A 16,600-nucleotide genomic window follows, 5' to 3' on the forward strand; every position below is an offset into this window, starting at 1 on the left:
CCAGGCACACCGAGGAGGAGCCGGACTTGGAAAGAGGACACGGGGGAGTCCCGGCTTCAAGTTGTGATCTGTCGGGGGGAGCTTAAAGCACGTTACCACCCCACCCCAGGCTGAAACCTGCAGTTCCCTAGCATCCCAAATCCCAGCCAGGATCTCTCTCTCTCTCTCTCTCTCTCTCTCTTTTCCCTCTCCCTCTCTCTCTCCTTCTCTCTCTCTCTCTCTCCCTCTCCCTCTCTCCCTCTCCCTCTCCCTCTCCCTCTCTCTCTCTCCCTCTCCCTCCCTCTCCCTCCCTCTCCCTCTCTCCCTCTCCTTCTTCTCTCTCTCTCTCTCTCTCTCTCTCTATCTCTCTCTCTCCCTCTCCCTCTCTCCCTCTCTCTCTCCCTCCCCCCCCCACCCGGTGTGGGAAGAGCCCTGACTTCAGCGCTGGCTTATGAGCTGCAGGACCTGGGGCAAATCACAGACGGTAGCCTCCATTTCCAAAACCTAGTAACGAGAGGGCTGCAAGGCACTTGAGAGGGCGCATGGGCAAATAGAATGAAAAGACCTATTTATTCTGGTAGAAAAAAAAAGTTTGATATCCGTGCCTATGAGAGGCTCTTCAAAATGTTCATGGAAAATGCGCATTACGGAAAAACGTCGCATGGCTCTCAAAAGCATTTTTTACACCAAAATAAGCTTCTATTGTAATTCCGTTTTTCAACAATCTTCTGAAAGTAATTTGTGTACCTCCCAAGCTTATGCTGAGCATTAAAATATGACTACAGATATAAAATTGCTGAGGAATCACCAAGTATTGCTTAACTCTATGGTATCGATCCAGGTGAAATACAGGTGTATCCCTGCTTAAAAGAAATACAGTAAGTAGAAGTTTAAAAAGATGCGAATCACATATTAGACATGTATTAAGAGACTTTGGTAGTGATGCATAAGCAGAATCCTGGGATTTTCAGCCGACTGGAGCTTTACTATGAGTCTCTGGTGCATTAAGGTTTCCAAAACAACTAATTGATCTGGGTGGGATTAAAAGAAATAGAGTCTACACAGGTTGCTAATATCCCACTCCACTCAGGTCTAATTGTAGCACATCCAGCATCGAGCAACACATACTTACGAAGGATCCTAACTCAGGGAGTCAAGCCCAGAAAAATTAACCAAAATTGGAAATTTAAGACCATATAATAGAGGCTGGCATTGTGGCAGCCACCTGCAAGGCCAGCATCCCATGTCAGAGCAGCGGCTTGAGTCCCTGCTGCTCTGCTTCCTACCCAGCTCCCTGCTGATGCTCCTGGAACAGCAGCGGAGGATGGTCCAAGTGCTTGGGGCCCCCCCAACATGGGAGACCCGGAAGGAGCTCCCGGCTCCTGGTGTCAGCCTGACCCAGATCTGACTGTTGTGGCCACCTGGGGAGCGGTGGGTGAGAGGCCAAGTCCAGGTCTGTCTGGGCTCCAAGGTGTGACCCTGGATAAGAAAGGCTGGCTGTGGGGCTGGAACGAGATACGGTCCATTTACAGAAGACGTGTCTACGCAGCCCCAAGGGGAAGAAGAACAAAGATCGGGGCCAAACGGGCAGGCAAATCCTCACCAGCAGTGACTGCTACAGCAAAGCCGTCACTCCCCAGGTTCCAGGGGTATTTAAGTGGGAGACAGAGAACAGCCTTGCTGGAGCTGAGGCAGCTCCGCTGTCCGAGAAGGGCTCCCGCAGCAAGCTGGCAGACGCCTCCGGCTCGGGTTCCCGGGTTCTTTCAGCACATGGCTGCTCCTGCTGACCGGGAAAGAGCATAAGCAAGTCCTTTGGCTTCTCATGGGGTTGTAAGAAAATCGCTGGAGCTGGTCTGAGGCTTTCGGGGTAAAGTCTTAGCCACTCACTTCCCAGTGTTTGGCCCTCATCAAGTCAATAGGTAGATCAGCCCATTTCTTCACTGGGAAACTGAGTAATTGACTCCTTCCACACCATGGCTCTGTGCTCGCTTCGGCAACACAAATACTAAAATTGGAACAATACAGAGAAGATTAGCATAGCCCCTGTGCAAGGATGACATGCAAATTTGTGAAGTGTTCCATATTTAAAAAACAAAACAGAAAAAAAAAAAAACACAATGGCTCGAAGAGCTAGCACACATACCCCTCGATTTATGTCCTGATGTGCCCATTGGAAATTGGAAATATTCTAAGTTGACAATGCACCTGGTGCCCAGAACCTCCTGAACACCTTGGCTTAACAACACGCTTGTCGCGTGCTACAGAGAATGTCCTTTCTCCCGCTGTGAGCGTGGGGCTGAACAGAAGCTGTGAGCCACCACCCAGCATCACATAGGAGCACATTGCCAGCCAGGAAAATACGAAAACACAAAATTCACGCCATCAGGAAAGCAAAAAATTTTAAAAATCGTTAAGTTGAAGCATGGTATGTCGGAGACCCTCTGAGTAGACCGGGCGTTTTACCTGGGGTGGTGTTACAAGAGAAGAGGTAAAACAGGCAGTCTAGCGAGGCCCCTTCAGAACGGGCCAAGTGCAAACCAGTTACCAAGGAACTGTGGAACTGGTGTTAGAATCACCCGCAGGGTTTGCTGAAGCAAAAACTGCTGTCTCCCTCCCCCAGGATTCAGCATCAGCAGGTGTATCGGTCAGGGGTCTCCAGAGAAACGGGGCGGGGAGACACAGAGACGGAGAGGGGTTGTGATGAGCCGTCACTCAGTTCCTGAGGCCGACAAGCCCCGTGACACGCCATCTGCAAGCTAGGGACCCAGGAAAGCTGGTGCTGTGTTTCCAGCCCAAAGCCAAAGACCTGGGAACTGGGAAAACTGATGGCGCCAGTGCTGGATCCGGCACGCCGGGCAAGCACCCAGTCAGAGGGCCAGTGCTTCCTTCCTCTGCCTTCCTGCTTCTGTTCAGACCTCCAGTGGACGCCTCCCGTGTCCCGAAGGCCACTCCACTTTCCTTAGTCTACTGATTCCTCCCTAAGCACCCTTATAGACACGCCCAGAAACCGCGTGTAGCCAAATATCTGGGCACTCCACGGGCCAGTCAAAAATTAACCATCAGAGTGGGCCCGGGTGCGTTTCCAGCAAGTGCCCAGGTGATGCTGATGCTGCTCTGAGAACCACCGAGCTAGAATGCCGAGAGCTGGGATGGAGAGCGACGGACAGAGACGCCTAGGAGGTGAGTGGGGACCAGAACGTGCAAGTCCCTGAGCCACAGAGGAGCCTGAATTCTGAGAGCTCTGGAAGTCATTCGAGGGATGAAGCAAGAGGAAGCGAGCTCTGGTATCCACTCCAGGAAGATCACCCTGGCGGCTGTGCCCACCATGGAGGGAGGTGGTTGTTAGGGTCCAGGAGATGGTATGCATGACAGTGACGAAGCCCTGGCGGACCACGCAAACACGCACGGTTTTCACCAGGCCAGTAGCTCCCTGAAAGGAAGGCTGATGCCTCCTTCATTAGAATCAGCCATGCAGGGGTCGGCGCTGTGGCGTAGTGGGTAAAGCCGCTACCTGCAGTGCCAGCATCTCATATGGGCACTGGTTCGAGTACCGGCTGCTCCACTTCTGGTCCAGCTCTGTTATGGCCTGGGATAAGCAGTAGAAGATGCCCAAGTGCTTGGGCCCCTGCACCTACGTAGGAGACCTGGAAGAAGCGCCTGGCTCCTGGCTTTGGATCAGCACAGCTCTGGCCATTGTGGCCATTGGGGAGTGAACCAACAGATGGAGATCTCTCTCTCTCTCTCTCTCTCTCTCTCTCCCTCTCTCTCTGCCTCTGCCTCTCTGTAACTCTGCCTTTCAAATAAATATATAAATCTTAAAATATATATATATATATAAGCTATGCAAAGACAAGCTGGCCAGGAGGCGGCTCTGCGAGTCACGGCACAGCCACTTGGTAAACACATGGCTCCACGATGTGTTGGGACGTGTTCCACAGCCCGCGATTGTGCGGGGGGCCAGGAGTGGGATGGGGAGGAGGGAGGGCAGAGTGGAGAGAAGGCCCAAACTTGTGGCACTTGCTAATTTCTGTGGCATACGCCCTCCCAGCAGGGCCAGCTTACAGCTACACGACAACACAGACCACGGGTTTGGGGAGAGCTGTTAGTCTCAGCCAGGTGATGCACCTCACCGCAAGTGTGCTCACGTGGAAGACAGACCACATCCTTATCTTTCCCTGGCGACACCGAGTACCAGGCTTTTCACACAACAAACACACGCTGAATGTGGCTGGCTAGGCCACCATCCGGGAGCCGCCGGCTGGCTGTAAGGTTGTGCGGCTCATCTGAATCCCCTGCTCCAGAGCAGGATGACAGATGGGTAAACAGAAATATTCGTGCCTGGTTAATGAGTAACATACCAGGCAACCTAGCGCTGCTACCAGGAAGCAGGAGTGGAGGGAGCTGGCTCAGCCCCAGCTGGGGGCCCCGCCAGCAGGGAAGAGGGAAGCGGGTGTTGACTATTTCCTGTCCTCTTTCTGGACGAGCTGCTGATGCACCCCTGCCTCTGAGGCGCTCATCTGGCCACACGGCCACAGCTTCGATGCTGTGTGGTTTGGTGGTGATCGCTGTGGCCACAGAAGGCGAGGCCGGGTGGCTACAGAGAGTCTGGAGGGAAACACGGCCGAGCTTCTAACTCCACTCCCTTGAGCTTCCCTGCCTCTCGCCTGAGCTCTCTGTCAGCTCTCCCGTCACGGTGTCCTACCTCCTGTGGTTACATTTCTTTTCTTTACTTTGCCCCCTGGTTACCGAAAATGGGGACATTTCTCATCTACACCCTGCACAGCCAACCGGAAATTGGGCCAAACATCTTTAAGCGTTCAGAAGCAAGTGGGTTAGTCTCCTAACCCACTTGGCAGAACCTCGATGTCTGCCAAGGTGGAAGACGTGAGGTCAGGTGGGGACCCACCTCTGCAAACACGGGCCACTGTCAGCAGTCTGCCGGCGGCTCCCCCAAGGAGACGCTGTCTGCCGCTGTTCTAGCACAGTCTCGGCCTCCCTCCCCCAAGACGCTGCCCCTGCCATCTGTCAGCCCGAGCTGTCAGCAGCCTCAAGGAAACAGGAAAGTAAATATACTGTTCCCAAAGGAAGGTCGTTTCAGTGAGAAGCCCGTCCCTGGGAGAAGCCTAGAAGCCTTTGGGAGATTGCAAAGGCAAACATGACACCATTTGCACTACATTCATTCATCCACAAACACTGATGGCGGCCTCGTAGGTGCCGGGCCCCATTCCAGGAGCTGAAAATCGAGCAGTGGACAAGGACAGGATCCCTGCTCACCGGCGGCTCACAGCCCAGGGGAGAGCCAGGCACTTTGAGGCAGGGTAAGCGCTGGGAAGACAGGAAACCACAGCCGGGGACAGGGGGGACTCTGGGGCGAAGGGCAAGTGGCCACCGTCATTTATTTTTAATTTTTATTGATTTACTTGTGAGAGAGCGTGCACTCCCATCCTCTGGTTGACTCCCAGATGCCAACACGGTCAGAGGCTTTTGCTGGGAGCAGGGAACTCAATCCAGGTCTCCCACGTGGGCGGCGGGAACCCAGCTGCTTGAGCCATCGCTGCTGCCTCCCAGGCCCTGCCGGGACAGGAAGCCGGAGTCAGGAGCCAGAGCCAAGCCTCTAACCCAGGCACTCGGGTGTCCTCACCAGCATCTTCACCAAGAGGCCAAATGTCCCAACCCCAAAGTGGCCGCTTCTCAATGAGTGGCCCGCGATGGCCGGTCTAGGGTGGTGTTTGCACTGTGAGTAGAATGACAAGAAGGGCTCACGAGAGCCAGGAACTGGGGGAAGAACGCTCCAAACAAAGGGCTCAAGGCCCAGGCCCCAATGTGCTGAACTTGTGCCAGAAAAAGGAAGGCCAGGGCGGCTGGCACTTGGTGCCGGCCGGAAGAGCTGACAAGTGTCAGATCGGAGAGGGTGCCTAAGGCAATGCAAGACATGTCTTCTCCCCACTTCACAGCAAGAATGGCTGGGGCGCCAAGGTGCGAAAGTGGCACGCCCAGGTCCCCATCAGACCATCCTCTGGCCCCTGGCTCAGGACCCTTCTCTCTCCAAACGAGATGCAGGCAGGCTTCCTTTCTGTCTGCAATCGGCTGCCTCATTGAGGAAGAGGAAGGAGGGCCAGTGGTGCAGTGCAGGCAGCTGCAGCAGCCAGAAAGCTGGGGAGGGAAGTGGAGCCTGAAAACAGAGGAAACCCCCGGCTCCAGGAGGAACCGTGGCTGGGAGAGGCAGGGCTGCCTGGGTCCTGAGAGAAGGCCAGGAGGCTGAGGGGCAGCCACGAGCCACCCCATGCCTCCTAGGGACCCCCCGGCCCCCACAGAAATGGAGGTGTGCAGACAGAAGCGTGGGGCTTGGGGAGAGGTGAGAAAATCTCCGGTCCAGGGTGTCTCAACCCCGGCTGCATTTCAGAGTCACCTGGGACACACACTGGGCTGTTTGCTTTTTCTAACGCTCTCCGGGTGCCTGCGGAGCAAGGCGAGCTTGGGGAACCAGCCCGTCTCCTCCTGCTCCTCCACTGCAGGAGCCCGGGGGGGGTCTCCAGGGAGGCAGCAGTGTGTCCTGGGCTCCCGTCCTGGATTCTTTGGGCTTTCGAGTCTCATTAAAAAGTGGGGGGTGGGGCGAAGGGAAGTTGTAGCACCCACATCCTCACGGTGTTATGAGGAGTACACGGGCTTAATGGTGTACCCACCGAGACTTCAGACAGCATCTGGCCCCCTGGAGATGCGAGTCAACTTTATACACGGCAGTCTCCTAAAAACTAACTCCATTCTTGTGCTTAAAGGCCTCCAGACACTCCTAATAGCCTAGGCACACACAGCAAGCCCTCCCCAGAGCTGGCAAGGCCCTGCGTGACCGGGCACTGGTCCCTTGGCCCCAGCTCATCTCCTACGGCTTCCACACTCTACTCCTCCTCAGTGCGTTCTACCCTTTGGCTACTGATGGCTCGCTGGGCTGCTTCCTGCCTCAGAGCCTTCCCACCTGCCATTCCCTAGTTCCAGTTCCCTCCTTCCGCAGATCCTCCCACGGCTGCCTCTGGCCACCCAAATTTCATTTGCTCCAAGGACTTTCCCCTCAACTGACTTTGCTGCATTTATCACCGGCTGACGTCATCTATTTTTTGCTCACTTACTGTTTTTATCAAAGTTACAGGAGTCCGGAGTTTCATGAGCGAGATGGTGTGCTGTGAAAATGAGCACCCATCTCTTCTCCACTACATGCTTTTCCTATGACTTTAAGGAATCTGCTAATTTTGCTAGACTTCTTTCTTGGCCCGTATCAGCTTTGATCTACTAACTCTGCCTAGGGCAGAAGAAGATGCTGAACTTGGTTGGAGCTCTCTTTCCTTTCCCGATACACGTACATGCACCTGTCCCACCTTGCATCTTCCTGGTTTGCTTACCCTGTAATTATGTTAGAACAATATTCAATGCCAACATTATCATGACTACATAAATGCTATTCATTCCAAGGTTGTTTTGGGAAAAACCCAGGTGCATAAGAGCCAGTCATCAAAGGCGGAAAATGCAGAGAGACCAGAAAAGAAAAGAAAGCCAAGATTAGTCAGATCGCAATTTATTAGGGGGACTTACAGACAGATGAGAGGTCTCCAGCAGCCGCCAGACGCGCTGTCTCAGGCTGTGAGGCAGGAGAAAGCCGATTTTGTAGCCCTAGGTGGCCAGGAACTCATCAGAATGCACCTGGCCTTTCTCAGGAACTATGCATTCAGAAGAGAGTTCCCGATATCAGATAAGAGACATCTGGGCATCAGATAAGCGCAGAGCAAGCAGGTTATCTCAGCACCTTTGTTTACCCGGTCACAGGGCTTGGGATGACCTCAGGGTCAGCTACAAGGCTGGATGGCAGCTGGGTCCAAAATGGCTGAGCTCATGACAAGCCGAATCCCTGTGACGACAAACCAGGAAGACTTTTTCTGCCTTGCACAACTTTCTCCCTCATCCCCTGGAGTTCATAACTGCCTTATTTTCTTCGTTGGCTGAGTTTTCTACTCACACACCTTTCATTCAATCCCAGACGCTCCTCTAGCAGCTTCCAGAGAAAGCCAATAGTTTGAACCCACCTGTGCATCCGAAAATGTCTATATCCTTTTGTTAGGTAGGAAGTCAGGAATTAGCCTATGTGTGTGACAAGGGCCTAAAGAAATTGACGTCTACAGCAGCCCAGCATCCGCATCTCAAAGTCACCCCATAACCTTCCAGGTACAGCCCAGTATCTGCACTTCAAAGTCCTGCCCGGACCCTGATGACCTTCCAGGGGGTCCTGCCCCTTCTACCTGGCCCGCTAAACATCCTTCCTCTAAGGCGGGTACCCTAGAGGGAAGCCCCTCGGTGGACTACGCCAGCCAAGCTTCCCCTGTCTGGCAACTTCAACGGGAAACTCGGAATTTTTCCTACTTACACCCAACAAGTCCTTTGTTCAGGAGGCAAAGAAAGAGAGGGGGAGAGAAAAGTCGGGAAGGCAAGACCCATCCCCTTAAGAACCCCAGCCTAAATGTGAACTGGGCGCTCTCGCTCAGGTTCTGTCTGGAGAGGCGCCTGTCTGTTCTTACAGATGTTCCTACCCTAGAAAACTTTGCTACTTTCTTTCCACTGCTCTCTGTCTCACACCTGAATTCTTTCCTGTGGGAAGACAAGGACCTTTAGCTTCTTCTCCAGTGACTCTTCCAACGACGAACGTCAACATCGGACCAAGTGCAGAAGCCTAGAATGACATTCATTGCCCGTCAAAATGAACCTAGGAGTTACAACACCAGCTGAGATGCCCGTATGCTGTATCACAATGCCTAGGGTTGATACCTGGCTCCAGTTCCTGCAGCCAGCTTCCTGCTCCTGCAGGCTCTGTGAGGCAGCCATGATGGTTCCCTAGCTGAGTCCCTGCCACCCACAGAGGAGAATCCGTGTAAGAATCGAGTTCCCAGCTCCTGGCTTTGGCTTCAGCCCAGCCCTGCCCACTGCAGGCATTTGAGGGAGTGAACCAGCAGATGGGAATTCTCTTTCTGTTTCTCTCTCTCTCTCTCTCTCTCTCTCTCACTCCTCCTCCCTCTCGACCTATCATATAAACAAATAAAAAGTTTTTTGAAAGTTCTATTTAGAGTTTTACATTTAGAAAGTTTTGCTGTGAAAATGAGCACTCTTCCTCCTCCCCCTCCCCCAGGGTCTCCCTGGAGACAAGAGCTAGAATTCGTGTGCCGCTCCAGTCCAGGGGAACACTCCTAAGACATTCTGCTGCCCATTTTTTGCACGTGACCTTTCTCTGTCTGGAAGCCTTTCTAAGATCCTAAGATGTCACCCGCTGTGCGAGGCACTTGGCGGACTCTGTCAGTGGGCAGAACAACGCCCTTTAGTTCGGGGGTTTCCCCTGAAGCTCTTTGTGATGGTTGTCTGCCTTTATTTTCTCTCCTCTCTGTGTCTGGAGCTCCCATTATTTGGGGAATATTGGACCTAACACACTGGAAAGAAAAAAAAAAGAATGGAAGAGGCAAACATGGCAAAGTAAGCGTTGAATTTGGGTGATGGTCAGACTAGGTTCTATGGTGCTAGGAGTCTCCCCACTTTTGATCATGTTTAGAATTGTCACATGAAACTGTAGGTATTGGCAGGACTCAAGTGCTCAAGTGCTCCAGGGCTGTTGGATTGAGGCCCTCAGTTCCTTGCTGGCAGTGACCCAAAGATCTCCTTCTGTTCCTGGCCACGTGGGCCTTTCTGTAGGGCACTTTACAACTTAGCAGGTGGCTGCCAAGAAAAACAGCAAGAGAGGGCAGGACGGAAGGCAGGCTTTTTTTTTTTTTTTTTTTTTTTTTTTTTTTTTACAGGCAGAGCGGACAGTGAGAGAGAGAGACAGAAAGAAAGGTCTTGCTTTGCCGTTGGTTCACCCTCCAATGGCCACTGTGGCCAGCGCACTGCAGCCGGTGCACCGTACTTTTCCAAAGCCAGGAGCCAGGTGTTTCTCCTGGTCTCCCATGCGGGTGCAGAGCCCAAGGACGTGGGCCATCCTCCACTGCACTCCCGGGCCACAGCAGAGACCTGGCCTGGAAGAGGGGCAACCGGGACAGAATCCGGTGCCCTGACCAGGACTAGAACCCGGTGTGCCGGCGCCGCAGGCGGAGGATTAGCCTATTGAGCTGTGGCGCCGGCCTAGGCAGGCTTTTCATAAACTGAACCTTCCATCATTTTGGCTCGGCCCATTCTCGAAGGTAGCAAGGATCTCATAAGGGCGTGTGTACCAGGAGGCAGGGTTGTGGGGCCGTCTCGGAGGCGGCCTTCCATGGGTATACACCGTGAGCAGAAGCTGGGGGCACCTGAGCAAGGCCTCACGGCATGGAGATTCAGCCAGACCCTTTAGCCGGGGAAACCTCCAGTGTCCGTATTTAGGGTTTTTCTTCTCGGGGTGATCAGATTTCCCGGAAAAGAAGCTTCCAGTGTCCTGCCTGCAGGGTGAACATTGGACTGCCAAATGGAGAAGCCGCTCAGCGGCCAGACGTCCGGCGTGCCCGCGGCCCCCGGCTTACATCACGCCGCTCTTCCTGCCAAGTGTGTCTGGTGTCCCACAGCCCACAGAGCTCTGTGTTCTTCTCTCCAGAGAATATAGCCGCGGTGTTTTTCTGGGTGAGGAGCAGTTGCCCAGCACCAGGGGACTGGGGAAGAGATCTGGGGACTCTTTTTAAATAAACTTGCAGCCCATCTTCCTTGTGCAAACTCGCCCTTCGCCCCCGTTTCCGGAAGTACCTGCCGCCACCCGTTCCCGAGCCTTAGGTGGATCCTGCAGCAGAAACGCGGCTGATTCTTGGCTTTTCCCATTACCAGCTTGGGGTTCGCCTCTTAGAGGTCTGCAGTTCCCAGTTACACCCCCCCCCCCCCCGTCCACCTGCTTTCCGGCGTCCGAGAGCTTTTGCATCCTCTTACGCTCTCCCTGTTTCATGGGCGCCCCTGCGTAAACTAGCTCATCACTGTCATTACCGGGCCATTTCAGGAGGCAGTCAAAGCAAATCTGTGTGTTCAATCCACTGTTCTTAGCCTCAAGCGTGGCCTCTATTGCTATTATTTATTCGCTTATCTTCTTGTTGTCCGTCGTCCCTCCGAATGCAAGTTCCAAGATCACTTCTGTGTTTTGTTCCCCTTTGCATCCCCTGCCGCCAGAACCATGCCTGACACGGGATAGGCATTCTACAAATGAACACAACAATTCGCTGGAGAAGGAAACTTGCTACTCACTCCCAACAAGCTGGGGGCAGGCCCAGGTCTCCCGGCTTTGCCTGCAGTGCCTTCCCCACCACGGCATGGGTGGGGTGAGGGTGTGCTGCGCCCACTAATGCTACCTAACAGGTTGTAAAGTCTTCTCTGTGTTACAAGGTGGCTTTAGAACTCTTATCTCAGTTGATCCTGACAACAGCCCTTGGGACACACAGGAAAAGGATGATTATGGCCCTAATAAAGTGATGGCCCTTGCCAAGAAGGCTCCTGTGTCAAAGAAGTCCCCACACTCATTCCTGACCTTTCACCCCCCACCTGCTGTCACGCAGCCAGGCCCTCCCATCACTTGCTCTGCTGAGGATTCCTTTAAAGGTTTTCAGCACACAAGGAAGTCGACTTCAAGAACCCAGGATCAGGGCTGATACTGTGGTGTAGCGGGTAAAGCTGCTGCCTGTGGCCATGGCATCACACATAGGTGCCAGTTCAAGACCCAGCTTGCTTCATTTCTGATCCAGCTCCCTGCTAATGCACCTGGAAGAGCAGTGGAGGATGACCAAAGTGATTGGGCGCCTGCACCCACATCGGAGACCGGGAAGAAGCTCCTGGCTCCTGGCTTCAGATCAGCCCAGCTCCGGTCATTGCAGCCATTTGGGGAGTGAACCAACAGATGGAAGATTCTCTCTCTCTCTCTCTCACTTTGATTTCAAATAAAATAAAAATATATTTTAAAAAAAGGATTAATTCTCACATAAGGAGAGAAACAGGTACAAACAGGAGCAAGCCATTCAAAGACCTTTGAGAAAAGAAGACCTCTGAGCTCTGTGACACAGTTGAGCAGAAAGAGTGGAAGTGGGACTCCGCAGATCAGCAGAGTGTGCAGAAGAGATTGGTCCTTGGCCGGTGCCGTGGCTCACTAGGCTAATCCTCCGCCTGCGGCGCTGGCACCCCAGGTTCTAGTCCCGGTCAGGGCGCCAGATTCTGTCCCAGTTGCTCCTCTTCCAGTCCAGCTCTCTGCTGTGGCCCGGGAGGACAGTGGAGGATGGCCAAGTGCTTGGGCCCTGCACTCTATGGGAGACCAGGAGAAACACCTGGCTCCTGGCTTCGGATCAGCGCGGTGTGCCGGCGGCAGCGGCCATTGGAGGGTGAACCAATGGCAAAAAGGAAGACCTTTCTCTCTGTCTCTCTCTCACTGTCTAACTCTGCCTGTCAAAAAAAAAAAAAAAAAAAAACCAGAAGAAGAAGAAGAAGAGATTGGTCCTGGGAGTAGGAGGAAGGGATTTAACTTAGACCCTGGGAAGAGAGGGGATAAGGGCCCAGAACCAAGGAACAGTATGTGTATGGTGGGGAAAGAGGAAGAATGAAAATAACCATTCACCATAGCCTGCAGACTCCCTTAAAAATCAGCTCTATGATAAGTCATAAAGCTAGTGATACAATATTTGAGACAGCAGGTTCTGTAAAACAATGACATCAATTCGGAATCTCTGCCTTAGGTCTCCCCACGAAAAGTAGGTTACATGGACACCCCCCCCCCCAAGGAAACCAAGATGCAACCTCAGAAACCACACTGGGTCCCAAGGGCCGGAGTCCCACAGGTAGGAGGCTGCAAACAACCCCCACGTTATCCTGTGTACTGGCTTGGGTTCTGTCTGCCACCTCCTGGGCAGATAAAGCTATTACCTATCTCTAAAGCCAGGGAGGTCCAGGCACCACACAGGCTGTGGCCTCTGTTACAGCCAGCCCCAGGGAACCACTCGGAAGCAGAAATTTAGATGAGGAGCGGGTGGAGGGTCCACTTCTTCAACACCGCGTCTAAGCAAGGTGAGTTTTAGTATGGAAAGAGATCCCAGACATCTCACTAAGCCACAAAAGTACTTGCATAGCAGCATAAAGAAGACAGTATTTTACATCACAGTCAAAGGCTTAATGCTCCACTAATTAAACCGTTCGACAGGGGCTGGCACTGTGGCATAATGGATAAAGCCACCACCCGCAGTCTGGTATCCCACATAGGCACCTGTTGGAGTCCCAGCTGCTCCTCTTACGATCTAGCTCTCTGCTATGGCCTGGGAAAGCAGCAGAAGGTGGTCCAAGTCCTTGGGCCCCTGCACCCATGTAGGAGACCCAGAAGAAGCTCCTGGGCCATTTGGGGAGTGAACCAGAGGATGGAAGACCTCTCTCTCCCTCTGCCCCTCTGTACCTCTTTGAAAGAGAGAGAGAGAGAGAGAGAGAGAGAGAGAGAGAGAGAGAGAGAAGAAAAGGAAATTGAGGGAGTATTTGATGATCACTTAGGGTGTTGGGTAATTTGCCCAGTACTCGTATTAGCAGGAGTAGGACTAGAACCTGGATCCATAGGGCTCTGGAGTCAGAATTCTCAGCCTTCTCAAGGACAGCAGGAATGTGAGCACACACATACACACACACACACACACACGTGGGCTGTGTGGGCTATGCAAGTGTCAACCATGGTTACTTAGGGAATTAAGAGGAGGGAAGGCAGGTTAACTGTCCTTTGCCACTTTATGTCATTGTATATGGCTTACATTTTTCCAGTGAACATATATGATATCATACTGTAATATATAAAGGCATGTTATAAGTTGATTTTGCTCCGCTAAACATATATATAGAAGAAAAACAGAAATTACTCTAGCATTCAGAGTCCTGTGCTTGCGGAGCAAATACCGTGTCCACACCGATTGCTAGGTACTTCACACCCAAGACTGTACCGAATCCTCACCACTGTGTGAAGACAGCTGGTGGCATTATGAACTCCCTCTACAGAGGTGGAATCAGAGACTCAGAGATGTGAATTGACCTCTCCAAGATCATAAAATTCAAGTGACTCCACTCAGATTTGACTAGGTTCCGAGCCCATGCTTTTACCGACAGTGGGCAGAATTGATTATGGTAACAGTAGCAGCCCAAGCACTGCCCATGTGTCAGACCTGTGATTTTTGTGCTTATTATCATCAAATCTCCATGGTAATCCCCATTTTACAGATCAAAAAACTGAGGTTCAGCTGAAAGAGGAAGCCATTTGTTTGCCGTGGTCACCCAGCCGGACCGGGACTAGAACCCAAGTCACCATGCACAGCACTTGTATCCAGCCAGTTGCTCAGACCAAAAACTCAGTAGTCCTTGACTCATTCCTCTCTTTGACTAAGTCTAATCCTTTGGCTTCAGTCGGCTAAGGTTTCCAAAATACGTGTTGGCTTTTTGCTATCTGGCTACTGAAGTCCCAGCGGATGCCACTGTCATCGCCCTACTGGGCCCCTATGAAGGACCCTTCCTTGATCTCCCACCCCCATCCCTGCTTTTGTCCCTACCCCATCCACGTATTACACTGCAGAGTGATCACTTTCAAATCTCTCTCTTTTTAAAAAATATTCATTTATTCATTTGAAAGGCAGAGTTACAGAGAGGCAGAGGTAGAAAGAGAGAGAGAGGTCTTCCACCTGCTGGTTCACTCCCCAAATGGCTGCAATGGCCAGAGCTGCACTGATCCGAAGCCAGGAGCCAGGAGCTTCTTCCGGGTCTCCCACGTGGGTGCAGCGGCCCAAGCACTTGGGCCATCTTCTACTGCTTTCCCAGGCCATAGCAGAGAGCTGGATCAGAAGTGGAGCAGCCAGGACTTGAACCAGTGCCATATGGGATGCCAGCACTGCAGGCGGAGGTTTTACCAGCTACACCACAGCACCAGCCCTAAATCTCTTGCTAAATATTCTCTTATGCAGCTTCTCTCAAGGTCTTGAGAGAGAATTAAGCCTTGCAGACTATGGTTTGAATGAGTATTTTTTCACTTTTCCAAAAGATAATACTAGCTAATACCATTCATTATTTAATACAATAAGTGATAACCTAATTTCTTTCATGCAATGCATGTTTTAGGGTCTTGGGTGGAGACAGCTTCAAAACCAGTGACCCTGGCCTATGGAGCCTCCTGGGACTGCTGTTCACACCTCCAGCTCAGGGGCTCATTTCTTAAGCATGTCTCCTTTTCTGCAAGGATAGACGCCTATTCCTGCCTCGGGGCTCTTGTGGCCTGTGTTCCCTTGGCTTGGAACCTCTGCTGCAGGCTGTCGGGCGCCAGCTCCTTTCGTAGGTGATTCCCTGACACCTTCACTAAAGAGGCGCCGCCAATCCCTGATTGCACTGCCTGTTTCGTTTCTCCTACAGCGTCTACTTATCGTCACCTGAAAACGCCTTCTTTCCATGTTCACTGACCTGCTGTGTGCTCCCCACTTACAGCCGAATTCCAAACGGCAGAAAGATTTTTTTAAAATATTTATTTATTATTTGAAAGGCACAGCTACAAAGAAGAGAGAGAAAGACAATCTTTCATCTGCTGGCTCACTCCACACTGGGCAGCAACGGCTAGAGTTGGGCTGATGATCTGGAGCCACGAGCGTCTTCCGGGTCTCCCACGTGAGTACGGGGGCGTAAGTACTTGGGCCATCCTCTGCTGCTTTCCCAGGCACAGTAGCAGGGAGCTGGATGGGAAGTGGAGCAGCCAGGACTCGAACCAGGGCCCATAGAGGATGTCGGCGCCACATGTGGCAGCTTTACCCTCTACACCACAGCGCCAGCCCCAGGTGGAAGGACTTTTATAGGGAAGCACTCTGTTAGATATGTTTAAAGAACTCAGACATTTCTTATGTGCCAGTCACGGGGGAAAGAGCTTTGCAATGTACCCTTTTATCAACCCCAGTGCTATCTGACGGAAATATAACGTAAGCCATTTTTAGTTGTTAGTTCTCCGATAGCCACGTTAAAAGAGGTGAAAAACAGGTGAAAAAAATAGGAATAGTTTATTTAGCACAATCTGTTCCAAGTATTATCTCAACACGTAATTGTCTGGTCAAGAGCTATTTTACATCGTGTGTGTGTGTGTGTGTGTGTGTGCGCGCGCGCACGCGTGTGCGTGTCTGGGTTCTGAGTTTAGGTGCCGCCTCATGTCTGGGGATTTGCACATTTGCATACTTTGTGTCTCAACTCTCCCGCCTTTTCTGAACCCGTTTCGGTGTGCATGCGCCCCTCAGGGGCCTGTGAGAAAGGGCTGAGGCCCTCAAGAGAGGCCTCCAGCCACCTTCCAGTGCAGGTGCTCAACAAAACAGGTGTCACAAAGACCCGGGTGTGACAAACCACCCGCGGTCCAGAGGGAAGCCCCAGGCCAACCCAGGGCGCATGCGCAAGGCGACCCCTAACGGAAAGACCGGAAGTCCCGGAGCCGCCGCTGGGAGCCGCTGCGACCCGGTGAGGAAATGGCGATGGTCCAAGATGATGAAGCCCAGGGTCCCGCCCAGGCCGTGGAGCCAGGGGAGCTGGAGCAGTTAGTGTTGGAGGTGGAGGCCATGCTGGAGCTGAAAATTGACTTTCCCACGGACGAGCATGGTAAGAAATGTGTGTGGGGCTGGGT

The 16,600-nt window shown here is 52.5% G+C and overlaps 1 protein-coding gene and 1 non-coding gene across 5 annotated transcripts in view; both read left to right on the forward strand.

Annotated features, from left to right (window-relative positions):
* Nucleotides 1–1,960: 1,960 nt before the first annotated feature.
* LOC127488180 (U6 spliceosomal RNA) lies at nucleotides 1,961–2,067 on the forward strand. The gene has a single exon (XR_016225560.1). It is a non-coding gene; the product is annotated as a U6 spliceosomal RNA (small nuclear RNA).
* A 14,292-nt stretch (nucleotides 2,068–16,359) lies between these two features.
* GAPDHS (glyceraldehyde-3-phosphate dehydrogenase, spermatogenic) overlaps nucleotides 16,360–16,600 on the forward strand; it is a 64,524-nt gene continuing 64,283 nt past the window's right edge. The window contains exon 1 of one of the 4 annotated variants that reach the window (XM_008249497.5): nucleotides 16,360–16,575. In XM_008249497.5, the coding sequence (XP_008247719.2) occupies nucleotides 16,446–16,575 (130 nt within the window). In that variant the 5' untranslated portion in view covers nucleotides 16,360–16,445. The remainder of the gene's footprint in view (nucleotides 16,576–16,600) is intronic. The other 3 variants (XM_089319418.1, XM_089319417.1, XM_089319416.1) reach the window with 3 other exon arrangements.

This window comes from Oryctolagus cuniculus, chromosome 18 (assembly GCF_051225735.1).
Source record: "Oryctolagus cuniculus isolate XC-2025 breed Fujian yellow rabbit chromosome 18, ASM5122573v1, whole genome shotgun sequence".
NCBI lineage: Eukaryota > Metazoa > Chordata > Mammalia > Lagomorpha > Leporidae > Oryctolagus > Oryctolagus cuniculus.